This window comes from Strigops habroptila, chromosome 5 (assembly GCF_004027225.2).
Source record: "Strigops habroptila isolate Jane chromosome 5, bStrHab1.2.pri, whole genome shotgun sequence".
Taxonomy (NCBI): Eukaryota; Metazoa; Chordata; class Aves; order Psittaciformes; family Psittacidae; genus Strigops; species Strigops habroptila.
Window position 1 is genome coordinate 54,118,479 of NC_044281.2, and position 27,336 is coordinate 54,145,814.

Sequence of the window (27,336 nt, forward strand, 5' to 3'; positions counted from 1 at the left end):
GATGGTGGCAACTGAAGTTGAGAAGGGATTAAGTCCCCTTCCCTTTCCTTTTACAACCTTCCAGAAATCTCCTTTCTGAATTGCACCCCCCTCTCTCCCACATCCAGCAGGGCTTCATGGGAGTCCAAAAGCCTTCATGTTCAATTCTCTAACAGAAAAGCAAAATAAGGGGCTCCCTGATTAAACATAACATTAAGGACCTGAGCTTCTTCTCGCTTTCTGGAGAATACCTTCGGTTTAATGGGAACAAGTTACTAATTGATTATCTGAAGGCTATCCATTAACCGCAGAGCTGGCCATGTGATAGGGAAAAATTTTTCTGGCATCTGAGGGTGCCGAGTCATGGTGCTACTAGAACAAGTTAATACCACACAATATTAAGTGCCAGGATTATCTTCTCCCTTTGCCAGACCTCTCAAAAGTTAAGAACTTGTACCAAGTCTGCCTGTCTCTGTGACAACACAGAAAACCAGAAGAGATTCCTCCCATTCACCTTATTTATAAAGGGCCCCATTCAAAACTCTAGAGATATTCTCAGGACCTTCAAAAGAAAGTGTGCATGCGATGCACACAAAATCTGGGAGGAGGAAGCTATGCCCATATTCCCAGTGGAGATTTAAATGTAGATTTATTATCGACAAAGCTTCTTCTATCAAAATTTGTTCTCAGCCTCCAGGGACTTATTCCTCCTACACCACTATATCGATTTCACTACCAAAGTGCTGCACTAATGACTCAGGCTCTCCATGTCCATTGTGCTACTATAAAGGATCACATTTTGTTATATAGACCATAAAATGCAGCAGAGGAAAATAAATCTGGTTTGGTTTTGTACCCCTGCCTGCTTTGGTGTCTGTGTTAATACAGCAACTCTTTATTTAAACATTGCATACTGTATTATTTCCATTTATAAAGATACAAACAATGGTGCCAGTGATGGTCCCATGCAGCTGTATTCAGAACCAGCTCTTTATCTTTATAAGTCTGGGGACAGCGGGGGAATTAGGTCAGGATTCCATAAACTGTAGGGTTTAGAAAACGCACCCACATAGAGAGATATTTACTCACATGGTGCGTAGAACATGACAAGGGTGTGCTTCTTCTTCTTCAAGGACTCCCTGAAGTCTTCGCCAGCAAGGTGGATAACGCTAGTCTGTTTTTCTTCCCATGCAGGCTCAGGTGGAGGTGGTGCTTCAGGACTAGAAAAGATAGGAAATGAGATTGGTTTGAAAATGTTTCTGGAAACAGGCAAAGGGGCATCATGTTCTGATCACAACTACTATGAGGGAACTGAGGTCGAGCAATCCTTTGGGGTGCCTGTGCAGTAGAAAAATGTGCTTCATATTTCCAATACCAGATAACAACAAGAAAAATGCAAGTTAATTTCTGGAGCTCAATAAAAATATAATTTAAGTGATTGTACTCAGGCATATGAATACAAATGCAGAATAAAGATTTCCTAAATTGCATCCAACATCTTGGTGGAAAAAATATTGCTCTTGTATCACTGTGTCATCCATAGGCATGAACTGAGAAGAACAGCAAGCAGGTGGAATCAAAAGGCAACTGATATAGAACAGCATCTTCCATTCAAACATCCTTTTTGTACTCTTTACCTCTATCATGCAAACTTCTATAAAGAATTTCATGACCTCTTCTTGAATTCAGATATTAAAGCCAGGATGCAATAATCAGCATCGTTCCACTTGGAAGACTGGGGGTGACTGAACTGGAATATTTTATCTTGATAATAAGAATGTCAGGTTTCAATTATGACTGCACATACTGACTAGATCAGAGCAATCCCGCACATCTAGAGCGCCTCTAACAAAACTTCTGCTATTCACTAGCTCCCAGACTTCTCTCAGACTCATTAAATTCATTCCTGCTGTATCTTAAATAGTGATTACTTATACAAAATCATCAGTGGTGCCACGGTATAAAGACCTTCATATGTCGCCTTAGTAATAAATTAGCTTTTCAGGCTTTCCTGTCACTTTGAATGACACTATTTTAAGATGTATCAGGTACATAAAAACCAAGTGGAGAAAAACTTGATTTTTAAAGTCCTACTCAAGGTCACTTGGTGGACATCCATCGTATTTCCATCAATACTGATTTGCCAGTTGTTAGTGAAAGAATTAGGACAGCTGGTCTGAATTTTCACATGAACATAGTCGGTGTGAGCTACCATTGATTATAGTTACAGTCAGAGGCGTGACTTCATCTCACACAGACTTTCCCATGCTGACCTGAAACAAGCTACCCAGAGACTGTTAACAACCAGTGTGGCAGTACAGACTACAGTCACCACAGAGGGAATGAGCTGAAACCCACATGGCTGTGACCTGACCACTCTTTGGGATAGGTTTACACAAGCTGTACTTTTATTTCCAGCCTGCACCCCAGATACATCCCTATTTCCACCAACTTCAGTGCAGCTATGATAAATTTTATCCCTGGTCAGCAAACAAGGATCTTACTCTATTGTGTCTCTAGTTGGGAGAACATCCAGCAGTCAAGAGCAGGAGACAAGCTGTCTGGATTTCCCATGTTGCTGACTATCTGAAGCTGCAGACAAAAGTTTTCCAGAAGACAGCAGGATCCAGAAGGGATTAACACCCCTTCCCTCTTCCTCATTGCTTATTCACCTGCCAATATGTACAGGCAGTGTCAACCCGACTATAACTCAATACAAATTACATAGCACTCAAAATACGCCAGCAAACTGATGAAACTAGGACAGTGACTTAACATCCAGTATTGACACAGCAGCCTGGAGCCTGAGTATATAGGGAAGCCAAGGGAGTACTGTGTCTAAATGTGAAATACAGATAAAACATCCCAAATGCTACAAAGATGTTGCCAGACCATACCTATTACCTGATTTGAAGAGCTCAAGAGATATAATTTAAAAAGAAAAGAAAAAAAATACACAACCAAAAAGCCCCCATTCAACTCCCATCCCTCCCTCCAAATAAGAGGGGAAGAATTAAGAATACATTCCTTACACCAACTGCACTTAACGGTTAAATGATTTAAAAACTTCACAAACACTGACATTTCTGTTTCCCACTTAATAACACAGAAAATACATTACGCTTACAGTACCTAAAGGAAACGCGTATTTTATTCCAGAATACTTAGAATTGTACCAGCAATTTACTTCTTTGAAATGAAATTCTTTCCATCATATATCAAACTTAATTCTACTAATTTCAGCATGCCACCCAAGAAAAGTTGGTTAGTGCAGACAAAGCTGCCAGTTTTGTTGGTCTCACTGGCTTTCTTTCAGCCCCATGTAGAAAAATACAACTGCAAAAATTCAGTTATTAACAGTGAAATCTGCTGTTTAGTATAAAGAGGGAACAATAAATGTTCTATTTATTTTTGAGAGACATTGCTATTCCTTTTCTGGTGAGAGGCTATGGGTATATTTGAAAAATATTTATTTTGGGAAAGAAATACTGTGACAACTACGAAAAACTCTGCAGCAAATAAAGGATTTGGTGTGTTAGAGACCATAATTAAAATAGATGTTTGTATGGCTTTGAATACTGGAATTCAGTTTGGTTTTGTTAGCAAGGGATTTAGGTTTAAGGTTTACTTCCTCACCAAAGCAATCTTCAGGAGCCAGTAACCAGGAACCTGAACACTATCTCAGACCCTCAAAACTTACTTTTGTAGCCAGTCGATGATCTTCTTCTTTGTTCTGAGGTGTGGCAGAGTGTATTTCTCCTCTCCATCTTTAAAATACTTCAAAGTAGGAAACCCTGAGATGTGATATCTTTCTGCCAGCGCCTTGTTGACGGTAGCATCGACTGCTGCAAGGACACCTGGACTCTAGAACAGAGACCACTAACTGTAAATCCCAGCAACACACACACACTCCCCTAGCAGGACACAGTGGACTTTGGGGTAATCACTCATGATCTAGGTGAGTAATTCACTTTCTCAGGTTCTCAGCAGACACACAGAAAGACACAAAGGACTGATGCACAACCAGGCAGGCACATCTTATGGACTAAATGTAACCAGTGTTACTTGTTCTCCTCCCATTTCTGACAGGATTCCCCGTATATAATTCACTTTATAATGCTCACAAGCTGTTCCCAGGAATGGCATTACCTCCCACAAATCCCAATTTCTCCCAGAAGAAATAAGCATTGTTAAAGACAGGTTTACTTAAAAGTAAATTCATCTTTCATTAACTTGCAGACATCTTTACATGGACCACCTTTAGAGTCACAGGAGAACAAACACTTGTAGAGTGTGATTCATCTAACCTTTGTTTTTCCCATCTCCTCCTTCTCCAGCAGCTACAAAGGGACTCCACTGAAGATGCCTAAAGCATCAGGGAAGCTAATCCTACTTCTCCTCTTGCATGGTGTACACAGTGACAGACTGAATCAATAACACTAATACTTATATTATTGGATCTCTCTTCTCTGGCCATGCTGATGGAGCACTTAAAATGAAGCTAATGGAGTGATGCAACCATAAACCAGGGTATTTGAAAGAGGGATCAACCCCTTTTGGTTTTTTTCCAAATCTAATTCATAAATAAAAGCCTGTATTTTTTCACATTCAATATCTTTAAGTAAAGGGGGAAAAAAAAAAGTCCATTTTGGATTTGATCACATTATGTATAAGGCTTACAGCAGAATACATAAACATTTTTCGATTTTGTTTTCGTTCAAGACAGAATGTTCTTTCTCAGAGTTTGGCAGGGCTCATGCATTAGCGATGAGACTGTACTTTGGAAGCACATTTTGAAGGGTCCTGTGGGAGGATGAGAACAGCTGAATTTGTTGTAGGGAGAAAAGTCACTTTTATTACTCCAGTTATTTATTACTGATTATTTGAAGGATATAATATAGGAAATTAGCTTACATCACTGGCTACATGGAGAAACTCTGCAGCCTTCTCATATTCTGGCTTCATTTTCTTACAATGCCCACACCCTGCCAAAAAAGAAAAAAAGGTCCAATTAAGTTGAACACGCTATGGTTATTCACTGACCCATCGAGCCATTATCGAAATCCAAGACCATGTGGTAGAGAGTTACTAGAATTTAGTATGGATTTTACTTAATTTATTTGTAAAGCCTTAGTATGATTTAGGATCTTTCCAAAGTGGTCACTGTGGTTTAAACAAAGAATTTAATCTATTCAAAATTAATAATAAAACCCCTGAATTTGCACCCACATCTCTTTCCTCCCAGAAAGCACTATGAACACTCAAGTGCATTGCTTTTAAGCATGGTCTTGGGCGAGGTACAACCTCACCCATTTCAGTTTCCAAATCTTTATCTGCTTTAAAAAGAAACACAGGCCCTCACGTGACTTCCTGAGTTTAAACAGAGGCTTATGCTAGCACAGCTTAATTGAGTAATGTAATCTGAATTAAACTGCACTGATAATAAGCCCTGCTTTACAGTGGTGCACCATGTCTCTCTAGCAAGGATTTGCACTGATTTAATCACATCAGTGTAATTACACCACCACATATGTTCTCAACATAAGCAGGGCCTGTAAAATGAAGATAATGGTGCTTTCTTGCTTGTGCGAAGCTCTCCAGAGATCTGCCATTACTTCAGTGCTAAGTGTTGACATTACAATAAACTAAAATGAATGCATGAGTGAGAAAAGCAGATTTGAAATAAATTATTTGGTTGTAAATTAAACTGCTTTCAGCTGGTGCAACTGCTTACAGGCAAGCTGAACTTCCAGGACCAGGTGAGGTTCCTGCTGCAATGTGAAGTTACGCTTCAGCACCTCCAGCGTGATGCTGGGCCTCCAGGACAGCCCCTTCCTTACCCCCACTGTTGCCCCCAAGTGACCTGCAGGGGCAGCGCAAAGGGATGGAGCGGCTGAGATTGACACCTGGCCAGGGTGACGGATGGCTCCTGTGAGCAGACCAGAGACGCACAGAGCTGTAATAAGGTGCACGGCATGACCCAGACATGCTGCACTCCCCTGCCCCAGTGCAATGTAATCCCAATTCAATCCCTTGCCGCCCTTTTTCCTCTTGTTTGCAGCAGCAGCCAGCTTCTCTTTCTTCAGCTGTTATTGTTGAAAGCGGCACTTGAAAGCCCAGGCTTTGCCGAGTTTTTGAAAGTTGTATCAGAAAATATGGCTACAAATCTGTTTCAGTGCAGCTTCAGCAAAAGCTGTTTCTGAGATGTTCGGGTAACAGGGCTGGGGCTATTTTCGCAACACTAAAAGAAAATAAACTAAGGACTGTGATTCTCAGTGCTACTTTGATTTCCCCTAATAGGACGACTGCTGAAGCCAGCAGATGCAAACCTAAGCCTGAACTGAACCAGACAACCATGGTTTATACTGCACAAGTCAAAGAGCGTTCGCAGCCAAGAAGCTGTAAGACATCCAGGTGTAACTGTGCCACAGCAGACAGTGACTTCAGCAGAGCTTCAACCACCATAGCACACCATGAAACACTTTCAGGGCATGTTTATCTACAGGGTGGATACGTTTGAATAAAGGTTGCAAATCCCACCTGAGAATTACAGCAAATACCCAAATGGCTGATTGCAGACCAAATTCCAGTTCAAACACCAGCGAAGGTTCATAGCACTTAGTCATCCACATAGCAACCACAGCATTAAAAAACTGTGTGTCCTCCTTCTGAGAAGGACTCCACTGCTTTAACGTGGCAGGAGCAGCAGAATGAGAGGATCTCAGCTAGAGAATGAGCTTTGCTTTGGTTCTACATGGTGGTGGGAGCACGTGTCACCAAGCTGAGAACCTGATCAGAGGTGAATTCAGGAAGAAACTGGAAAAGGCTGAGGAAGAGCTACTTTCTCAACATGGCTTGTCTTAGTTAAGAGCATAAAAGAGGTTGGCAAAATGATTTATTTGCCACCCACAGAAAAGTTACAGGCATATGGCTTTGTGGAAGGGGCTGACAGTTCCTTTTGACATCTGCTTGAGTTGATTTATTTCTCCTTCTAGGAGCAGGGAACTTTATTCATCTCATGCTCTTCCTCAGTTCTAAACAAAGGGCATTTCAAGTTCCAGTTCAGACACCTGGATACCTGGGAAACTCTCTGAATTAGCTAGCTCAAATTTGTACAAAAAGTTATTTTTCTGCAGGGATAGCTTCACCTTGTGGGCTTTACACAGCATGTCCTCCAGCCAGAGCAAGCTTCATACTGTGGTCTAGATAGAGCATCCACACAATCTACGCTATATTCCACAATCATTAATATTAGATCTGATCAGCCACAGCATCAAACAACCTGAGTTTTCACAAAACTATGCAGAGGGGAAAAAAAAAAAAAAGCCCAACATAAATCAAACAAGCTAGGCATACTTTGTGCAGGAAATAAAAAATAATCCAAAGCATCTGAAATTCATGTAAGTAGTATTTTGCAGAAAGATATCCAGACTGTGAAATGTGACTGTTCTGGGTTCTTTTACGAACATCACACAGACACAGCATTACTGACTGCCCCACAAAGCCAACTCACTCATGGTTAAAATAAAGGGGAACCCGGATCAGCTCTTTAAAGGCACGTAAATGCAAAGTGAAGCCCTCCAATCTTTATTATGCAATGCTTATTCTAACCCTGACAGAGGACAGCACAATATGCCAGCCTGGGAAAAAAGCCACCACGTTAAACTGAATCTGAAAGAGGGACAACAAATCCTAAGAGCTTCTCCCACTCTAAACGATGCTTCTTCTCTGGCCATCTTTATAAGAATTTTGCTATTGCATGCTACAGCCTGATTCCACCTGCCATTGTAGAAAAGGGGAGATATGAATTAGAAGTCAGACCTAAACACTGCAAATCAATTCATCTCTCCTATGATTATTTATCCTACCTTTCAATAATCCTGTGAGGATTGCAACTAAATTCTCAAGACCAATGAAAAAGTCATTTAAACGAATACCAAGGTCACTGCCTCTCCTTTGATTGCTACATTAGCTCATCCAGCAGCAGCTGTATCTCCCCGTGCTGAGCTCCTCTAGTTTTAGACATTTTCTGCTCATAAAATGAATCGGAAAATAACAATAACCTTACAGGCCCTTAGCCCAGATGATCCAATGTACTGCATAAGGTCTGCTGGGACAGTGGAAGGAAGCCTGCAGGTCTGTAGTGAGCATCTGTGATAGATGGGCTCTTAGAAGATGGACTGTCGTGTCAAGAGTATACTGACATTAAAACTAAAAGACTAAGAAAGGGAAGTGACTCGTTCAATCCCAGGTGAGAAGAGAAAGATTGCAGTCAACACAAGGATGCCCTGCAGCCTACTGCAAGCACTGACATCCTCTGAGCCTCTGTGTGATGGCTGGTGGAAACACCAAAGGACTTTTAGGTGTCTACACAAGGGGACTCCCACAGCCTTGATCTTTTCTCGCACAAGATATGTAGCTCCCCAGGAGGTGCAAGTCATAGTTACCCTCCATCTAGCAGCAGAAACCAGCTGGGGTTCAATGGCTGGCTTTGGTGGACAGCTCTGGACTGGTCAACTTTTTTGACCTCTCAATGACTTATCTTGCTCCTCTTGCACAAAAGAAGCCCCAGGCTGCAAGAGCCGTGGCTCAAATGGATAAGAGCACACAGAATAAACGGAGTGTTACAAGACAGGAAAAAAGTCAAAACTTAAAAAAATCAGTGCTAGGACATCTGGCACAGGACAGGCCCTTGCTAACCTTTTTTAAAAACAGATGTCTAAATGAAGCAAGGATTCTGTTTTCACAGTTTATTTATAATCAATCTTCTCATTTGCACTGCACAGCCAGGCAGATAAACAGCTCCTTCCGTCAGAGCAGTTGTTGTCTCACAGCTTAGCTCAGCTGCACCCCAAGAACAATGGTGTTCAAAGGTCTCCACATCACCCCAGTGCAGACAAGTCACTCCCCTCTAGAATCACACCACAGGGCAGAGGACAACATTCACTTAGCACTTCACCGTTCCCAGAGTGTGACCATATGCAAGTGCAGAGGCAAAGGCCAAGTGTGGACAGAGCAATTTTAACGTGCAAGGGAGAGCACAAAGGGAAGGTTAAATGTACCAAGCAACTTTTTTTCCAAGTAAATATCTATGTTTGGTTACAGCAGCTTGTTCAGCACCACAGCAAAGGCTCACAGTACAAAGCACAGTTGCTCCAAATATTTTCAATGCAAACACTTCCACTGTTAAAACCAAGTTTTGCCTGCGAAATACAGGCAGAAAACCAGATAAGCAGCTCTAGCTAAGCTCCTGTATATGCTGTCTTAGTGCTGTCCCCAGAACGTAAATCTCTTTCTCACTGTCATTCACTGTTTGCTTCTTTCAGGTTATTAACAGCTATATAAACAAACACGGTGCTTTTGGTCATGTCTGCTCATTTCAAGACAACATTGAGGATCTGAAGAGTACATGACAAGCAAGAGATAAAAGCCAACATCCAGGCACTTGTGGACAAGGAATTTCTGACATGGAGAACCCTAGAGATAAATTAAATTGCAAAAAAAGATTTTAAAGAATCATTACATTTCTGCCATTGACATTCTGCTTGAGTACTATTATCATGTACCAGTTATTTTCTGTATCATGCCATCTCTACATCCCTCTAGAGCAGCATACCAAAAATACCTCCATTAGCCTGATGAGAAAACAAATTTAAAGCACAAAGCATGTCCTGCTTTCAGCAACTGTAACTGGTAGCTCAGACTACACTCAGAACATTTACGGACAACTTCAAGAAAAGGCAAATAAAAAGAATCTGAAAAAATTCAGATTCACCTTTGCTCTCTAAATATTTAACGCCTGGGAATACACCTTTGGTTTCTCCATTCCTAATCCCAGAGGAGCAGTGACCTCTTAACACAGCAGAATAGCCAGCCCTTACGCATGCTCTGTTGTTAACTTGCAACATACACCTGCGTATATAAAAACAAGAGTATGCACACAGAGGGGAGACACAATCCTTGGAGCTGGAGCAAGAATACACACAAGTCTCATCCCTCTTACCACGCATGTGAGAACACAAATGTATTCTCTTCTGCCATGGAAGTCTAACACACAAAGACTTAAAACACATCATGTAAAAGAGCAACTCCAAGGTTCGACACAAGGCAGTTTACAGTTCTTTTACCGGTGTAGGAGAGCACAAACTACAACAGCTGCAGATTCCCTTGCATAATTTAGCCATCTGCATTGCAGACATCTGATGGGAAATCACAAATTTGGCAGGAAAGGAGGATGACAAAAGCAGCTGTTTCTCCCCATAATCACAGGTACGAATTTGCAACCGTGTTGGTTGCATGTTCACTTAACAGTCATAATTGTCATAGCTATCAGATCATGCCCTGATATCCAGGTTTCTGCATTTTAAAAAAAATAATCACCTTATGAAGAATCAGTAGCTCAAGAAATGTTATCCATTCTTTTCCTTCTGGGTACTTCCTCCCACAAACCATCCATCTCCTTCTCATAAGCAGCACTGTCCATCCAGGCAAAATTCCAGATACTTAAAGACAAAGATGTTTCAAGGCTTGATGCTTTCTTGTAAGATCAGGAGGAACAGCTTCAACCTCTTTAACATGATATTGAATTCAAATTTTCCACTGCTATAAATGTGTCCACACGTACACAAACCCAGACCCCCCACCCCACTACTGTACTTTTAAAGGTAGGTTTGATTTGAGCAAGTCCCACTTCTTTGCCTCAGTCTTCACCAGCAAATGCTCTGACCACACAACCCAAGTCTTGGAAAGCAAATGCAGGGACTGTGAGAACGAAGACCTTAGGCCCACTGTAGGAGAGGATCAGGTTCGAGACCGTCTTAAGAACCTGAACGTGCACAAGTCCATGGGACCTGATGAAATCCATCCACGGGTCCTGAAGGAGCTGGCGAATGAAGTTGCTAAGCCACTGTCCATCACATTCGAAAAATCCTGGCAGTCAGGTGAAGTTCCCGATGACTGGAAGAAGGGTTATATAACCCCCATTTTCAAGAAGGGGAAGGTGGAAGACCCGGGGAACTACAGACCAGTCAGTCTCACCTCTGTGCCTGGCAAAATCTTGGAGCAGTTTCTCCTGGAAAACATGCTAAGGCACATGAAAAACAACGAGGTGGTTGGTGACAGCCAACATGGCTTCACTAAGGGGAAATCCTGCCTGACCAATTTGGTGGCCTTCTATGATGGAGCCACGGAACTGATGGACAGGGGCAGAGCAGTTGACGTCATCTACCTGGACTTGTGCAAAGCGTTCGACACTGTCCCGCATGACATCCTTGTCTCTAAATTGGAGAGACATCAATTTGATAGATGGACCACTCGGTGGATAAAAAACTGGCTCGATGGCCGCACGCAAAGAGTTGTGGTAAATGGCTCGATGTCCAGTTGGAAACCTGTAACGAGTGGTGTCCCTCAGGGATCGGTGTTGGGACCGGTCCTGTTCAACATCTTTGTCGGCGACATGGACAGTGGCATTGAGTGTGCCCTCAGCAAGTTTGCCGACGACACCAAGCTGTGTGGTTCGGTTGATACGCTGGAGGGAAGGGATGCCATCCAGAGGGACCTTGACACGCTTGTGAGGTGGGCCGATGCCAACCTTATGAAGTTTAACCAAGCCAAGTGTAAGGCCCTACACCTGGGTAGGGGCAATCCCAGGCACTGCTACAGGCTGGGCAGAGAAGAGATTCAGAGCAGCCCTGCAGAGAAGGACTTGGGGGTGCTGGATGACGAGAAGCTTAACATGAACCGGCAGTGTGCGCTTGCAGCCCAGAAAGCCAACCGTATCCTGGGCTGCATCAAAAGAAGCGTGACCAGCAGGTCGAAGGAGGTGATCCTGCCCCTCTACTCTGCTCTCGTGAGACCTCACTTGGAGTACTGTGTACAGTTCTGGTGTCCTCAACATAAAAAGGACATGGAGCTGTTGGAGCGAGTCCAGAGGAGGGCCACGAGGATGATAAGAGGGCTGGAGCACCTCCCGTATGAAGACAGGCTGAGAGAGTTGGGGCTGTTCAGCCTGGAGAAGAGAAGGCTGCGTGGTGACCTCATAGCAGCCTTCCAGTATCTGAAGGGGGTCTACAAAGATGCTGGGGAGGGACTCTTCCTTAGGGACTGTAGTGGTAGGACAAGGGGTAATGGGTTCAAACTTAAACAGGGGAAGTTTAGACTAGATATAAGGAAGAAGTTCTTTACAGTGAGGGTGGTGAAGCACTGGAATGGGTTGCCCAGGGAGGTTGTGGATGCTCCATCCCTGGCGGTGTTCAAGGCCAGGTTGGACAGAGCCTTGAGCCACGTGGTTTAGGGCAAGGTGTCCCTGCCCATGGCAGGGGTGTTGGAACTAGATGATCTTAAGGTCCTTTCCAACCCTTACGATTCTATGATTCTATGATTCTATGATTCTAAGTCTGATGTTGCTTAGGGACCAGTGACAACCAAACAGTTTTATGGCTTTACCAAGGACAAAGCCCGTGAAAGGTCATCCTAGAAAAGACTCTGAGGAACTAGAAGGAAAATACAGCAGTTTGGATCATTGCAGTCATGCTACATTTATGCGGCTGCAGCCTAATGCCTCAGCTGCGTGGGCTGCACAGTTCATCCCAGTGACAGGAGAGCAGTACAGCAGCTTGTCCCTACCATTATCACCATCTCACTGGCACTACCACAGACTCACAGTGCAGCCAATCTGTGCATGCAGAGATCTGTGCAAATCCAATCCCAGCATGTACACACAGAAGAAAGCCCCTGCCTGCTTCCAGCAGCTCCTCAGTGGGAAGTCAGGGCATGAAATGACTACAAATCAGTCATCCCTTCTCCTGTTCGTATCACTTGCTGAGGCAGTAGTGACCCCATCCCAGCCACCGTTTCTCTTGGGAGCACCTCGTGCATGTGCTGCAGAGCACACACGGCAGGCACAGATGTCTCTGGGGGAAAGCCTTGGGGTACCGAGAATAACAGAGTAGCACAGCATGGGTAACTACCAAATGATTCAGACACCAACAAACTCCTGATCAGGCCACAGGAGCAGACCAGCACCACATGAACTACCTGACACCTGCCTGGTACATGAGGGTGCATGCTGAGCGAGCCAAGCCTCATGCTCCTACCTGATCACTTTGGTTGAAGAGGTGAAAGCATCTGAAACCAGTTCTTAATCATGTTTCCCATGCTGGCATAGCTGTTTTCCCCTCAGCACCACTGAAACTGCTCAGCAGAAGATTTATAACAGCTTTATGTTATAGTTACAGAACAAGTTCAGATTATTTTTTTTAAAAAGATAGTCAAATCACTGCATTACATAAATCAGATCAGACTGAGAAGATAACTTAACCAAACGTATCCTCCAGGAACCCTGTCTGCATCCATGCCAGCTCCAGCAGAAGAGATACCTTGAGCCAGCAACAGACCGCAGCAGGGGAAGGCTCAGCACAGAGAGGGAGAAACCCCGAGCAAGTCCTGCTGGCTGCATAGGATTTAAAAGACAACGGCTTTGATGAATCGCATAACACGTGGTTTTGCCTTCATTTCTGGTCACGCTGAAGCATATCTTCTTTTGATGTAAAGCCTCAGGGGAAAGGGTGAATATTCTCCAAGGCTAAGCTCAGTCACAGGCTGCTACCTCCCAGGGATCCCAGAGAGTTAAGCAGAGAGAGATATTTCTGCTCTATCTTGCCCTCAGGGTGCTCTCTCTGCTTTTAACCTCACAGGGAGCCCTGGCTGAGCTGGGCTCCTGAAATTAGACTTTGAAAAATATACCCCCGTCTGCAACAGCAGAGACTCCAGCATGCATCTACGAATGATCTTTAAGCCAGTCATCATCTTTATTCAAAATAAACTAATAACAAAAATCACATGGTTCCTTATTTCCATTCCAAATCTAGCTTCAGCTTCCAGCTATTGGAAATTACGCTGCATGTATATACCCTCTTGGTCAAAACTATATGGTGTGACTAGTAGAAAGAAGTGTTGGGAGACGATGGTGCCTCCTACTACCCCTTTTGGGTGGGAAAAAAAGTGAAGAAAGGTGGATCAGCTGGCATCAGGAGACACAAATTACACTTCCTACACCAGATTAGAGAAACATGGCCCTGAGTAGGTGTTGAAATTAATCTTCCCCTATTGAAATGTGAGAGAGACAACAGCATGACTGCCTTAAGGTGAAATTGTTGAGAGTTTATGAAAAATACCTCCAGAAGGTTTCTTTCTCAATTAAACTGTAATTATTCCACATCCAAAAAGATCTCTGCCCCCTACCCTCTCCATTGCCACATGATCAACATAATTTTGCCTTGGGGAAGGAATAGGAGTTGCATTGCTTTCCCTCGCACTCTTAGCCCTTTGGAAGACTTCATACTATATACTTTGGATTTAGCAATGAAAACGCCAGAGAACAGAGTTTAGATGAAATAGCTTTGAATGTCCAGCTCAGGAAAACAGCATAGCAAGCAAATGATTTCCTAGGATGCAATCTGTATAAAACATTGGAAAAAGGGATGCAATGCAAAGAGATTTTCCTAAGAAAGGTACATTGCAAAGCACTTGAGTTTATGGGGCAAGGGTGTTGGAAGCAATGGCGACATTGGCTATTAATGCGAAGATACCTATAAAAGTATCAGGAAGGATACTATGCAGAACGCACACTTTTTGTCCAAAATCAGAGCAGAAGTGGTTACCAGCTGAGATGCATTCACCCACTTAGGAGAAGTTTGCTGAGATGCTCACTCATCACAAGCAGCCAGGACCCCAGAAGACACCTCCACCATCAGCACAATACCTCAGTATCAAAGCAATGGATTTGTTTATTACTAACTCTGAAAGACAGCATTACTTGCCAACTCACCATCTGAAAGGGCACAAACAGCAGACAGGAAAGCAAACAATCTTTCACTGTAGGTTTCTCTGTTCATTATTTGCCCTTTAAGTAAGTTCTCTACCTTCTACAGGACAATAAAAAATTGAAGCCGTATTTAAGAAGATAAACTTGATAATGAAAACTCTGTTGGTAATGATTCAAGTAGCAGAGATACTATAAGGCACTTGCCAAATGAGAGCCCTGCACTGCATATTAAACTTATCCAGGCAAGAAAATTAATTTATTTCAGAAGAAATAAACCTGGTGCATTAACTTTAAAGCTAATTCCTACTGTTAACCTATCATTAGAGGCAAGTGAAGTAAACCTATAAAAATAAGTTACGCTTCACTGCTATTACCACAAGAGCATTAAGGGCTTATACATACGCTAGGGTCAAGCTTGCAGGACAATCACCCAATTGGCACTCTCAAATGTGGACTTTCACAGCTAAAATTACAGAAGTCCTTTAAAAGACCACTCTGAATAACTAAATAATTTACAACAGACACCCAAAGAAGGGGAGAATGGGGTAAGCCTCCCTTTAGCTGCCACCTCTCAGCTGCTCCTTTCCCCCACAGCAGCGGTAGCTACTCCTTTGCAATAGTCTGTTAGTCGGTAAGGACTTGTTAGAGGAGAGGGAAGGCAACAGTAATGTGAGAAATGAGGCAGCAAATCCCCAAAGAAACTGACGTTCCCTTCACACCACCTGCCATACATTCATGGAAACATTTTTTTTCCCTGGGTGGAACAGCCTCCACAAATGTCTTCTTTAATAGAGAAACTAACTGCTCCCTATTGGAGGTAAGCACACAGTGATGCATTTTTAACAAATCCCACAAATTTCACAAAACCCAAGTATTTACAGTTCAGCTCCTTTCGGCTCTCAATACCCACAACTGCTAGCAAGTAAGTTATTCAAAGTACACACCATGTCCCCAGAACAGCACCATGGTACAGAGCAAGTGGAGATGTAGCCTGAAGGCAAGGTAGCCATGAACACCCCAAAAGCCTGGGTTTGCCACTCTTTTTGTTATGAAGCTGAACGAGAGCAAGGCAAGGCTCCCTGCTTCAAGTCCTGGTTGAGGCTGCAAGTCAACAGCTATAGCTGTGATAATCTTGTCTGGGATCTGTGCTCAACCCAGTGGCAGATGGGGTTTCCTAAACCTGGGGGACAAAAACCTGCCTGCCACAAGCCAGGGAATGCCAAAGGCAGAATCCTACTTTCTTTGTGTTAATCGAATCTTTGCAATGTTCATATGCCTTCTGTACCCCAATTCTTGCAATACTGGAGCATTTGCAGTCTGGAAGTGGCTTGCTAGATAAAACTCCTATGCAAAGTGAAATGTTATCTCCACTTCACAGACTGGAAACAAAGACAAATATTTAGCAACTTGGGTCACGATTGTATAAATCAAAGCAAGGCAAGGAACTAAACTTTTACATCTCCAGGCCAAGGCTATGACTTTAGCACTGGATCATCCTTTTTTATGACTTTACCCTGCTCAAAGAGCACAAACTGCTTCAAAAAGACAATAATCTTATATGAACTGTGTGCTCTAGAATCAAAAGACCAACACAAAAGAGACAATGGACTCAGTCATTACTGTCTTCACCTTTTGCATTAGGTATCCAATTAAGTTTTACTGCACAAGCTAGTTATTAGCATTTTTACACTCTCAGTGTTCCTATTTATATTAAGTACCACTAAAAAACCTTACTGATTTTTTTATTTTTAAACCCTCAAGAAATATAAGTGGGATGGTCATTAAAGGAAAATCCATGTGAGGTTCTTCCATTTTCCCGGTTTGCTGCATTTTCAATAACTCCTGTTTTAATGTGTGATTAAATCTCCACTGAAAATCATTGCTGTAATTAATTCAGCAGGTCATTGCACTGGCAGGTCATTGCACTGAACTGCTTATAGTCCCTGATATTTTTGGTGATATTCAAATATACGTAATATCAAGCAACATCCTATTGTAGACTTATGTGCTTTTAAATATTGATGAACCTAGTCTGAGTTGTCCCAGTCCTCCTCCCACTGAAAACAACAGTCAGAACTTGCCCACTTCAGTGGAAGCAGATTCAGGAGCCTAAAAAATTTACCTGTTTCTAACTGGTTTATGTGAAGAATATATCTGTTCTAGTAGCCTGCCAGTAACATACAGCTAAAAAGTACATACATATAATGAACAGAAAGTTGGCACAATTTACACGTCCAGGGAAGTATTTTATTATACATTCCATTAAAAATGCACTAAAGCAACATTAAAGTTAGGCGCCTAAGGGATATAAAAAGCCAGGAACAATGCTGAAACTGAAGAAGATTTCTTCTCTTCACCTACCTGTCCAGACTCTTAAACAGCAACATTCATCATCCAAGTGCACTTGCACAATTCAATCTTTCAGTGATCAGGGCACTGTAACAGCCCATCCTGCCATCTGCACTGCTTCACCAAGAAACCCAGAGCTCAGTACTGCCTACAACCCACAGAACAGTCCAGGAAGTTTGCCTCATTGAAAACGTCCTGTAATTACTCTGAGAGCAAGAACATTTTTGCAGGATCTAATAGGAACAGGATCAAGCCCACAACAAGCACTTTGACATATGCATGTCTCCATGTGTATCACCTCATAGACTAGCATACACAGCTACATCACATGGATATAGCATCTGCCAAGCTTCCAAATACACAAATACATGACCTGCCTAATGCGCTACAAACTTCCAGTAATCCTTTCAGACTGCAGCCAAGGTGCACAGAACCGCTTGCCTTTGTTTTCTTCCTTGTACCGCTGAACAGCAAGCACAATTGTTTCTGAAGTACTGCCCATACAGAAAGTGCCATTTCAAAAGCAGAGTTCATTCATGAGGTTGGATTGTCAAAGCTTATAAAGACGTTTCACGAAACTCTTAAAAGCAAACCCCTGACTGAGGGTTACATCCTGCCAAAGTTCTGGCTTCCAGCTCCCTGTGCTAAAGCACATTTTGAAAACATGGCTCTTCTTTCCAACTTTCGCTGTTCAATAAGCTCTTCTCACACACAGTTATCTTTGACCAAGGACTGATCAATATTATACAACTGGAAGCAACAGCAGAGTGCAGACATGGAGGAATACTAAATGCTGCTGATGCTCACCCTGGGAAGCTACCTCAGGAAGGACACCAGGCAGATGTACAGCTTTTCTCTGAAACACCTGATTTGGCTGGTGCCAAGGCAGAGGCCCGAAGGCAGACCTTTGGTGATGAAAGAGTGTTCTTCATCTGAACTAAACTGATACCATCAGTAGAGACAAGCAGAAGTTTCGTATTAAAAGCTATCGCTAGATGATATCAAATAAATTAAGGGGGTTCCTAGCACAGGTCTAACAAGAACAGCTTCCCAGCTACCTACCGTGTGTGTTTATCCTAGAAGTACATCTGAAGGCAGATGCCAAAAGCTCTCTATGTAGCCACTGAACATAGCCAACATTTTATTTTAAAAATCACAGATGTCAGATATGACAGGGACAAATAAAAATTAAGGGCTATCTCCATCCGTTCCACATGTGGTGCCGCTTGTTGTTTGGATAACCCACAAGCCTTTAACCTCCACTCGTGCAGCTATGTTGGTTTACATTTTAAAGAAAAATACCCTTGACTGAATCATGAATTAGAATGCAAAACCTTAAGTTTTTATTTATTTCTTTATCACAGTCTGCCAGTGTTAGGCTGCTGCTGACCTGTGCTAGAAAGGCTATTTTTTCAGGCTGCACAGTAAATTAATTCTTCAGCCTTTTCAACTCATGGCCTTTCTGTTGAGGCTGCCAGCAGACATACCAATTAGTGCTCACTGTAATGGTAGGTTGCATTCATAAAGAACCACTGGGGGTCTGAAAGGGAGACTTATTTGTTTATAGTTGTAAAACCCAGTTAAAAAAAACCAGATTTGATTTTGTGCGCACATTTTGGGTTTGCTTTACTTTATATTGAAAGCAAACAATGGATTCCTACATCCTAATCTCACCACATGCAGCAGTAAGTAACAAAAACAAGTCCACTGAAACCAATGATGGTGCACTGGGAGGGAGAGATCCAAGTCTGCTGCTTGGTTAGAAACTGGAGGCCTTCATCTTGTACTGGGCTAATTGGTTGGCATTCTTAATAATGAGTCCACAAAGTGGCTTAAAACCTTGGGTTTTAACACAGCAGAGGGAGGACGGAGTGAGTGAAGGGTGTGAAAAGCTGTTTTTCAAAGCTAAATTGATAAAACAGCTCCCTGTGCAATTAAAAACGTGCACAGCTGAATAGCTGGCTTTGGAAAGCACCAACTGCGTAATTTATCAGGTTGATTTATAAAGGGAGAGAAAATAACTGAGGACAGGAAAGGAATTTCATGGACATTTCAACAACACATCAAAACTATAGTGCATTTTATCGTCTCAAGATTGATTTTTGTGCTTGTTTCCATTAGAGGGGGAGGAAGAAAAGCTGTATCATGGCTGCACCTCCAAAGCAGTTTCCAAGAAAAAATCAAGGAGGAGTAAAAAAAAACCAACAAAATGGGCAAAAAACCAGAAACAAACAAACAAAAAACAAGCAGCATTTTCCCTGCCTTCCCTCCTTATGAAGAGAGGAAAACCAGTATCTCACTAAGGGTACTGATATATTTTTCTAACCTGAAGTCCTACAACTGCAGCTTACATAAAGTCTCTGAAGAGTCCTATGAAGAGGGCTGGGAAGAGAACAGGTTTAACGTGAATTTAAGCTCATGTACAAGGAAGAAGTGTTGCAGGAAAATATTTTAGCAGTTTAACCCTGTAAAAAGCAAATGCACGCTCACACTAACAGGACAGCCAAAGCACCTTTTTCCCCCTCTGTTACCTCTGGCACCAGTACTGGACCACAGACTTTGCTATGGCTGATAGGGTATGAGAGGGGGGAAAAGCAACCCAAGCAACCATGCGAGGTGACTGATGACCACCACTAAGCAGAGACTCCTGAGACCTGTGCTTGCTGAACATACATGGGAGGCTAGAGCTCGTGGTGGCACCAGGACATTATCGTGCATGAGGCTGCAAGAACAGGTACACTTTAAAATGTTAGCAATGTCATTTGTGTTAACAAAACATAATGAAAAGTAACTCCTGTGCATGAAAAGCAGACACTTTTAGAACCCATTTCTGAATTTAATTTTAATCCTAGACTTCAAACACTGTTCAGTAGCATTTGAAATGACTTATCATTTCCTAAGCCTAACATACTTGGTTAGGCTTATTTTGTGCAAGACTCTGAGATGTGCTTTGGAGAAAAATGCTATAAAGATGTAGAAAGATAGATCTGTGGGGTTTTGATTCCTTTGACAAGATCAAGTCAGAAATACTGCAACTTGCACTAATTTGGCAAATATTTTAGACAGAATTATTTCTAAAATTGCATTTGACTCAGCAGTTTGATGGGGAAAGTGAAAACACAAACAAGAATTTTTTGCACTCAAGTGACTCAGGAGCATTTTAAGTCCCAGCAAGTCCCCATGTCACTAAAGCATTTAACAACACTTGATTGGCAGCATAACCCATATTTAGAGACATTCAGAACCCAGCTGTCATCTTGGGCAACTAAATAAATTGATCAGCTGTAGGCACAGATATCAAGCAGCACATACAGACACACAGTCTTTATTCTCATTGCTAACAGAAGACTATCATAAGCAGCAAAGGTGCATTTATCTTATGGTACAGAATTAGCTTTAGTTGGTGCAATTCAATTTCTGTTACAGACTCAGAAATAGGCCCTCTAACATAAGTCTGCTATCTCATGTTAGCAAATGTGATCAATCCAAGCAAAAACTCCCAATCTTTTCTGGGAAACGGCCATTTATTTGTTCTTTCATGTAATACCGGAGATCTCGGTTCATAACTGCAGCTTCTGGGTTCAACAGCAACACAGAGAATAAACACTTCAGATGTCTGCAAGACTCCAGTCTGGATATATCCAAGATAACACTATGCTTGCCACCAGCAACTGTGAAATTTCAGCAAAATGCTTGATAGGGAACACCACACTGCACACCCATCACAGACGGCTGGGGAGGGAGAGTGCCTTCAGACTCCTGGCTGGTTGGGTCCCTGTTTACCTATGCTAAATATTCAGGTTTATTGAACATCCTCTCAAGGGCTTTTCAGAGGAGTTTGAGAAGGTTAAAAATCCTGCTTTATGTCCCTACCGACCTGCAAAACGAAGGCAGGATGCAGTCCTCCTGCCCACCCACACTTCTCAGGGCCAGCAGTAGCAACTTGAAGCAGCACATCCTCTCTTTAATGGTTGTGCTAAATTATTGCAGAAAAGGTCTGGCATCCCTGACAACAAGAGGTGCAAGCTGCATGCTGCAGACCTCCTTGATGTGTTTAAATCCCATGTATTTGCTCTAGTTGAGCCTAGTTACGCTAGGCTGCACTTAACCCAAAATGCCATGACGTTAATTAGGCTAGTAAGTGCAACTGATTGTAAATAATTACAGGTTGGTCCCTAGGCATGAACATTAGTAGCCACAGGCATGGAGATCCAATGGGCCACATTCATCACAGTGCCTGATTCTGCAGTTCACAGGTATTTACAAGGGATGCGTTTGGTTCAGCTGCACCTTCAGCACTTGGGGGGTGTGGGGGGGGGAGGGGAATAAAAGCTTCCAATTCCACACACATCTTTTAATACCACACTCTATTAATGCATTGGCCATCTGACTATGCAATTAAATAATCACTGAAATAATCCTCCTCCTAGTAAAAGAACTTCTCTCAAATACAAAACTGATAATATCCTAGAAAAACTCCAAGTCACATGTATGCTGCATGATGACACAGGGTTTAAGTAGTTGCTAATTCCAGGCCAGTGTTGAAAACTCCTTGCTTATTCTTAGTTACACAGAAGTATATCCCACGTTCTGAGCCTATTCTGTACACCTGTTACAACTGGGTTTTTTATTAATACATAATTTTTAGAAAAAAAACCAAACCAAACCAAAACCAAACTTTCTCACCCTAAGCTACCAAGGTTAAAACAAGTAAGATGTTCTCTGTTTTTACCACTTGTTTTACTGGAGTAATTTATATCCTAATAATCATAAGGTGACTCCATTAGCACATTTAAGAAGTGCTAGGAGAAAATCTTTTAATCATGGAGATAATTGTTTATTATAGTTGTCTGTCGCTAATTAGTTTGCAAGCCATACACTCTCTGCTGAGGATGCCCAGAGAGGATTCTTACACACAGATCTTTTTACACATGTACAAGCTGGATTCTGCACAGGCATACCACTACCACCTGAATGTAAATAAAATGCCCCAAATATTCAAGTTGCATTTAGAATTGAGTTGTTCTGGCAAGGAACATTCTTTATCCCAATTCCGAGCAACTGGAACATGTTATCAGGAGATTGAACATGTTATCAGATTCAGGCATTTGATTTACTTTTAAAGCATTTGCCAAAGTACTGCTGTACCTTAGCACAGAATGCCCCTTAATATAAAACATACCTACCTGGAAGTGCTCCTCCTCTCCAAATAGGACATGCAATATCATTACTCCTAAAACTGTATTATTTGTGTATTAGAAAATATTTTTTAAAAACCCAAACTGAAAAAAGGCCTGTTCAGATTTATAACTAACTTAAATTTACTACAAAATCTGATTGTAGCTGTGTGTGTTCATCTATTTTTGATCTGACTTCCTAAAGGAATAATATTTGTAAGGCCAACTGTCGATTTCTTTGCCCTCTTCCTCCTCCCAAATACATGACTGGACTCCCTTGCCCATTTACAAACCCCCAAAATGGCAAAGCTTTTCAATACAACTAAACCTCTGTAAAACCCTGAAATCTGGGGCTAGAGAGAGAACACATCCCAAACCATTGTGCACAGAGAGGGAAAAAGAGAAATTCAGCAGTTACGTTTCTTTTTGGCAGCAGTTGTTCAGCCAAACCAGCAAGCATACAGCTCCTGAGGAGCAGCAGCCCATGCTGTCACTTGCACACTGGGGTGCATGGAAATCTGGGGAAGGAAGGATTTGGGTAACGAAGGATAACTGCTGAGCAAACCAAGCTTCGTCAGTTCTGCACTTGTGCTTTGGTTTTCAGACAAGGCATTAATCTCCAGCCCCACTTTCATTAGTATGAATAATCCAGTGAACACAGCAACAACATGGCAGTCGAGTCACCTGCTTCAGTGGATCAAATCCCTAGACATTTTATCAGGCAAAGGAAATTCACTATGGTATGTGTTTCAAATGAGTCTTATGAGCAAGACCTGAGGAAAAAAAAAAAAAAAAATTTTGGAATTCTGGAGCTAACTCCTACTAGCTTAAAAGGAAGCAGGATTTCAGCCTCTGTGCCATTTCATTGCTCAAACTAAAACTGCAAGTCATGAAAACAATCAGTCCAATGCATTCTCAGCTGAACAGTAAGTAGCATCACTACTAGCTCAGCTCTGCACTAGTTTCCAAAAGTCCTGGGGACCTTCTGAGCTTAGACCCAGTTCTGGCATAGTTCAGCACAGTATGTAATGACAACCACCCCTCTACCACCCCTTCTTACATTTCCAGAGACCAAACTGTGGCAGAAGAGTGAAAATACTCAAAATGACAAGTCAGCAGCCATGAACAAGGACTCAGGAGCTCACAGTTATCAAACTGAGTTGCTCAGAGCTCTGGTTTGAAAGCAGACAACACAGAAGATGAGCTGAAAATGGGAAATCACGCTGTAGAATTATGAGTCCTCAGACTATTTAAGCACCATTACACTCTTCAGTTATGTTTTGACTCAGCCTACAAAGCGACACTTCCAGCAGCACACCTCCATCCTAAATTTGAAGTCAGCAACTTCACAAACATTTCATGCCTTGTGTATTTAACAATAATCACAAACAAAAGAACCCTGGACTTTGAGTTCTTGGCTCTGTGAAACCTCCTCAAAAAAATAATTATTGGTTTTGTTAGCAAGGATTTGACTCAAGGTACAGAAAAAAACCAAACTCACATGGTGCGTGGAACATCACTAGCACAGATGAATGATCTTTCAAAAACTTGTCGAAGTCCTCATCAGTCAGATGATAAACTACATTTTCTTCGTCTGCCCAGGGAGTCTCTGGTGCCTGCGGCTGAGGTGCCTGTGGGCTACAAGAAAAACAGACACAGCTTAAAAGCAGCTCTGGTGCTAAGCAATGATTTTGGCAAGTCGGACTGCAAGGAACCATTTTGTGCAGACATCCAGATACGTATGACCCACTAACCCTACTGAACAGCTTCCATAATTTTACTCACCCAGAACTCATAAGCACTGAAACACAGATAAAACCAGACGAGGAATAAAAAATTCCACAAGAAGCTCAAGAGACCAGATCAGCAATGGAAGGGATGGAGTGAGCTGATAACCAGACTGCCTGGTTATTACATTACAGAAATCAGATGCATTTTCTGTTACTATTTTACCCTCCTCAGCAGGATGCTCCCTTTCTCACAGCATTCACACTTTGTAGCTCACAGGAGCCATGGCCAATGACAGAAAAGTAGGGAGCAGAAACAGCCTATCTAACCAGTCATCCTGAATACTGACAGCATGATTATTGCTGACAGGGAAAGAAGGAGGTGCAGTGCTGGGACCATGAGCTAGCTACACAGATTGTTTCCCCAGGAGTATATGGTTTTACCCTAAAACAATCCTGTGACCTGGGAAAGCATCGTTATATCCTCACTCTGCAGTGGGCTTGTAGACCTAATTCTGCAAAGCCACTCAACTGCATGGTTAACCTAAAAGTGACATGTTCTACCGACTTCATTATGATTGTATATGAGTTTAACCATCTTTGATGGATTAGAGCCAGCGAGACTGCTCAAAGACATGGTGGCAAATCTGGAAACTGAATCTAAGCTCCTCTGGGCCAGTTAAGTGCTCATCATCTCACTAAACAATTGTTCTTAGCTTTTATTAATGTACATTAAAATGAGAATTTGGCACACATGAACTAAACCATACTAATTGACATTTATTTATTAAAGCCGTGTTCATATAAAGGACACCCAAACACACAAACATTTGGAGCCAGACTTGGAAGCTATTACTACAACTGGCAAGGATAAAATGAGTTCCAAATACCCCCCCAAATTCCCCAAATTCTTCGGCAAAGTACAAATCTGGATGTGACCCCATCGTTGGTGAAAGGAGATTTACTATTTTTGATTAAAATGTATTATTGTGTTAGCTGCCTGGAACAAAGAATGGCAAATGGATGATAACTCATTTATCCTGCCTTGCTCATTTCTAGGCTGAAAGCCTAGTCTGACAAAAAAAGCAGTAGAGAGATATACGGATTCAGATAGCAAATTCTGTTGATATAAGCAATGGGTATGATCCAAGAATATTAAGCAATCCATGCAAAACTGTGATGAACACCTCTGCTGCTGATAAATGAACCAAGAAACAAACATCAAAGCAAAGATCAGAGTTGCACTCAGCCAAGCAGCTGGAAAAGAAAAAGCGGCAGGTCCCCATCCACAAGAGTTTACTTTCTAAAGGATCAGCAGATTATCAATTTGCTTGTTGCTAAGCTTATAAGAGAGCAATAATCTGCAGATATCCTGGCAGAGTGAAGGCTTTCCAGAAAACACCATGACACTTAATGAATCTGGAAGGGGAGTTGGGTTGAGTAGGCAGAGCATGGTGAAAATGGACACTGTGGCTACAAAGCACTTGGAGAACACTGTGTTTAGCAGGGCCTGGCATGAGCTATTTCAGTAAGGAATTAATAAAGCAGGGCACAGGATATTTATTCAAATGGCCCAATGTAAAATGCTATGCATGCTAATAAGCCTGCACAGGAGTTGGTAAGAAGCATCTCAAGGCCTGCACGCAGCAACAAGCAAAATTTAAACTGTCATTTAAAACTGAGACAAGGCACACCCAATGCCTAAAGACCAAAAATAGGATGACAGAAAACTGGAAGAGTTATCAAGAGCTAATTCAATTAAGAACAGAGAACAAGTTCTTGATCTGAGTAGCTGGTGCTAAGGAAGGGCCTGAGAGAAGTCCATAAAAAAGCCAAACAAACTTAGCAGCTACTTGAAGGCATCTAGCAGCTGTCTGGCTTGCCTACCATCCAGGCTGATACAGCTGTGTATCACATTTCTTAAGAATTAAAAAAGAGAATTGAGGTATGTACAAGATAGCATCTCTCATGTTAACACTGTGCTGGAGTAAGGCTGTGTGATGGTTTCCCTCTATTGCCTCATGAAAACATTTGAATCTCCGTAAAATAGTAGCCAGTGCCTATTAGGAAGATCAGAGAGGTTAAGTACCTGTAAGGCTGATGCATTAGCGCTTCAGTGTAAGAAGCACCTTCAGTAAGTAGTAAAAGAAAAGGTGTTGGAGCCCTCCACACTAGCAGCTCTTGTTCTGAGAACATCATGAAAAACATCCATTCAATAATTTAAATAATTCTAACCTTTATTAAGTTATATCATGTCCTCCCCCCAAAAAACAGTGTAGATCAACCACTTTCAGCGCTTCACCAGTAACATTTAGAGGAGAAAAAACAAAGAAGGGGGAGAAGGAAAACAGTTGCTTTTCTGCAGTGTGTACCTAGTGATCACAAAAAATAGGTCATTTAATAAGGCTCAATGTCTGCTGGATTCTCTTTCGAGAATCTATGATGACAGCACATGCATGCACAGTATAAAAATGCATTGGCTTTCCTCACCATGTACAATCTGGCACTGCCGTGCCCCTGCTCTGCAGAGCAACGCCTTGCGTCGGAGTCACTTCCTAAAACAATTTTAATATTATACCATTCTGAATATATATTCTGAATTATACCACAACACAGCTATCTAATTACACTCTGACTTCCCTAAAGCTCTTGCCACACCATTTGACTACTTGTACTGTAGATTCCTCAGAGTAATAAAGTATTACGCACGTAGCATATTTACCCCATGTATGGTTTTAACTGCAACATAAATTACTGGCAAAATTCAAGCACGCGTAATTTCTCAACGTGGTTTCCTTAAAAGTTCTATTTATTATACAAAACAGGGGCAAGAAGGCTACTGCTCAGATCATCTTTTGGGAAACTAATAAGCATGCACAAACACTAAGTGAGGACAAACAGGTGTCTTTAGCTTTGGAATACTGAAATATCAACCAAAGCCCACAGTGGCTTATTAGTAGAGATTATCATTGGAAAGAGCTTGCAGCTGTTCTGTTTTGCCTCCAGTAGCTGTGTTCACTTGCTGCCACAGCACTGATATAAAGGCACTGCATGTTACAGGGATTATCTGGATATTATGTGGGCAGACGGGGGAAAGAAACCCACCCCAAACATCTAATGTTTCAAATATGGTAGCCAAGAGATAACCACATCCTTGCAAAACTGAAAAGCATAATAAAGTTCAGGTGATGAAGTCATATCCTTGCTCCAAGGGCTGATCATCATCTCAGCATTGCTGGAGTTACCATCTTGATAATTCATATCTGAAGGCTTAATGAGC

At 42.1% G+C, this 27,336-nt stretch overlaps 1 protein-coding gene across 3 annotated transcripts in view; it reads right to left on the reverse strand.

The window, feature by feature from the left end:
- The window catches only part of PDIA5 (protein disulfide isomerase family A member 5), a 101,976-nt gene that overhangs the window by 27,983 nt on the left and 46,657 nt on the right, over positions 1-27,336 (reverse strand). For all 3 annotated transcript variants that reach the window (XR_003991504.1, XM_030487015.1, XM_030487016.1), the window contains exons 11-14: positions 23,831-23,967; positions 4,894-4,964; positions 3,680-3,843; positions 1,069-1,199 (exon numbers count right to left, since the gene is read on the reverse strand). Coding sequence is in view for 2 of the 3 variants with exons in the window: in XM_030487015.1 (XP_030342875.1) it covers positions 1,069-1,199; positions 3,680-3,843; positions 4,894-4,964; positions 23,831-23,967 (503 nt within the window). In the remaining variant the exon portion in view is untranslated. The remainder of the gene's footprint in view (positions 1-1,068; positions 1,200-3,679; positions 3,844-4,893; positions 4,965-23,830; positions 23,968-27,336) is intronic.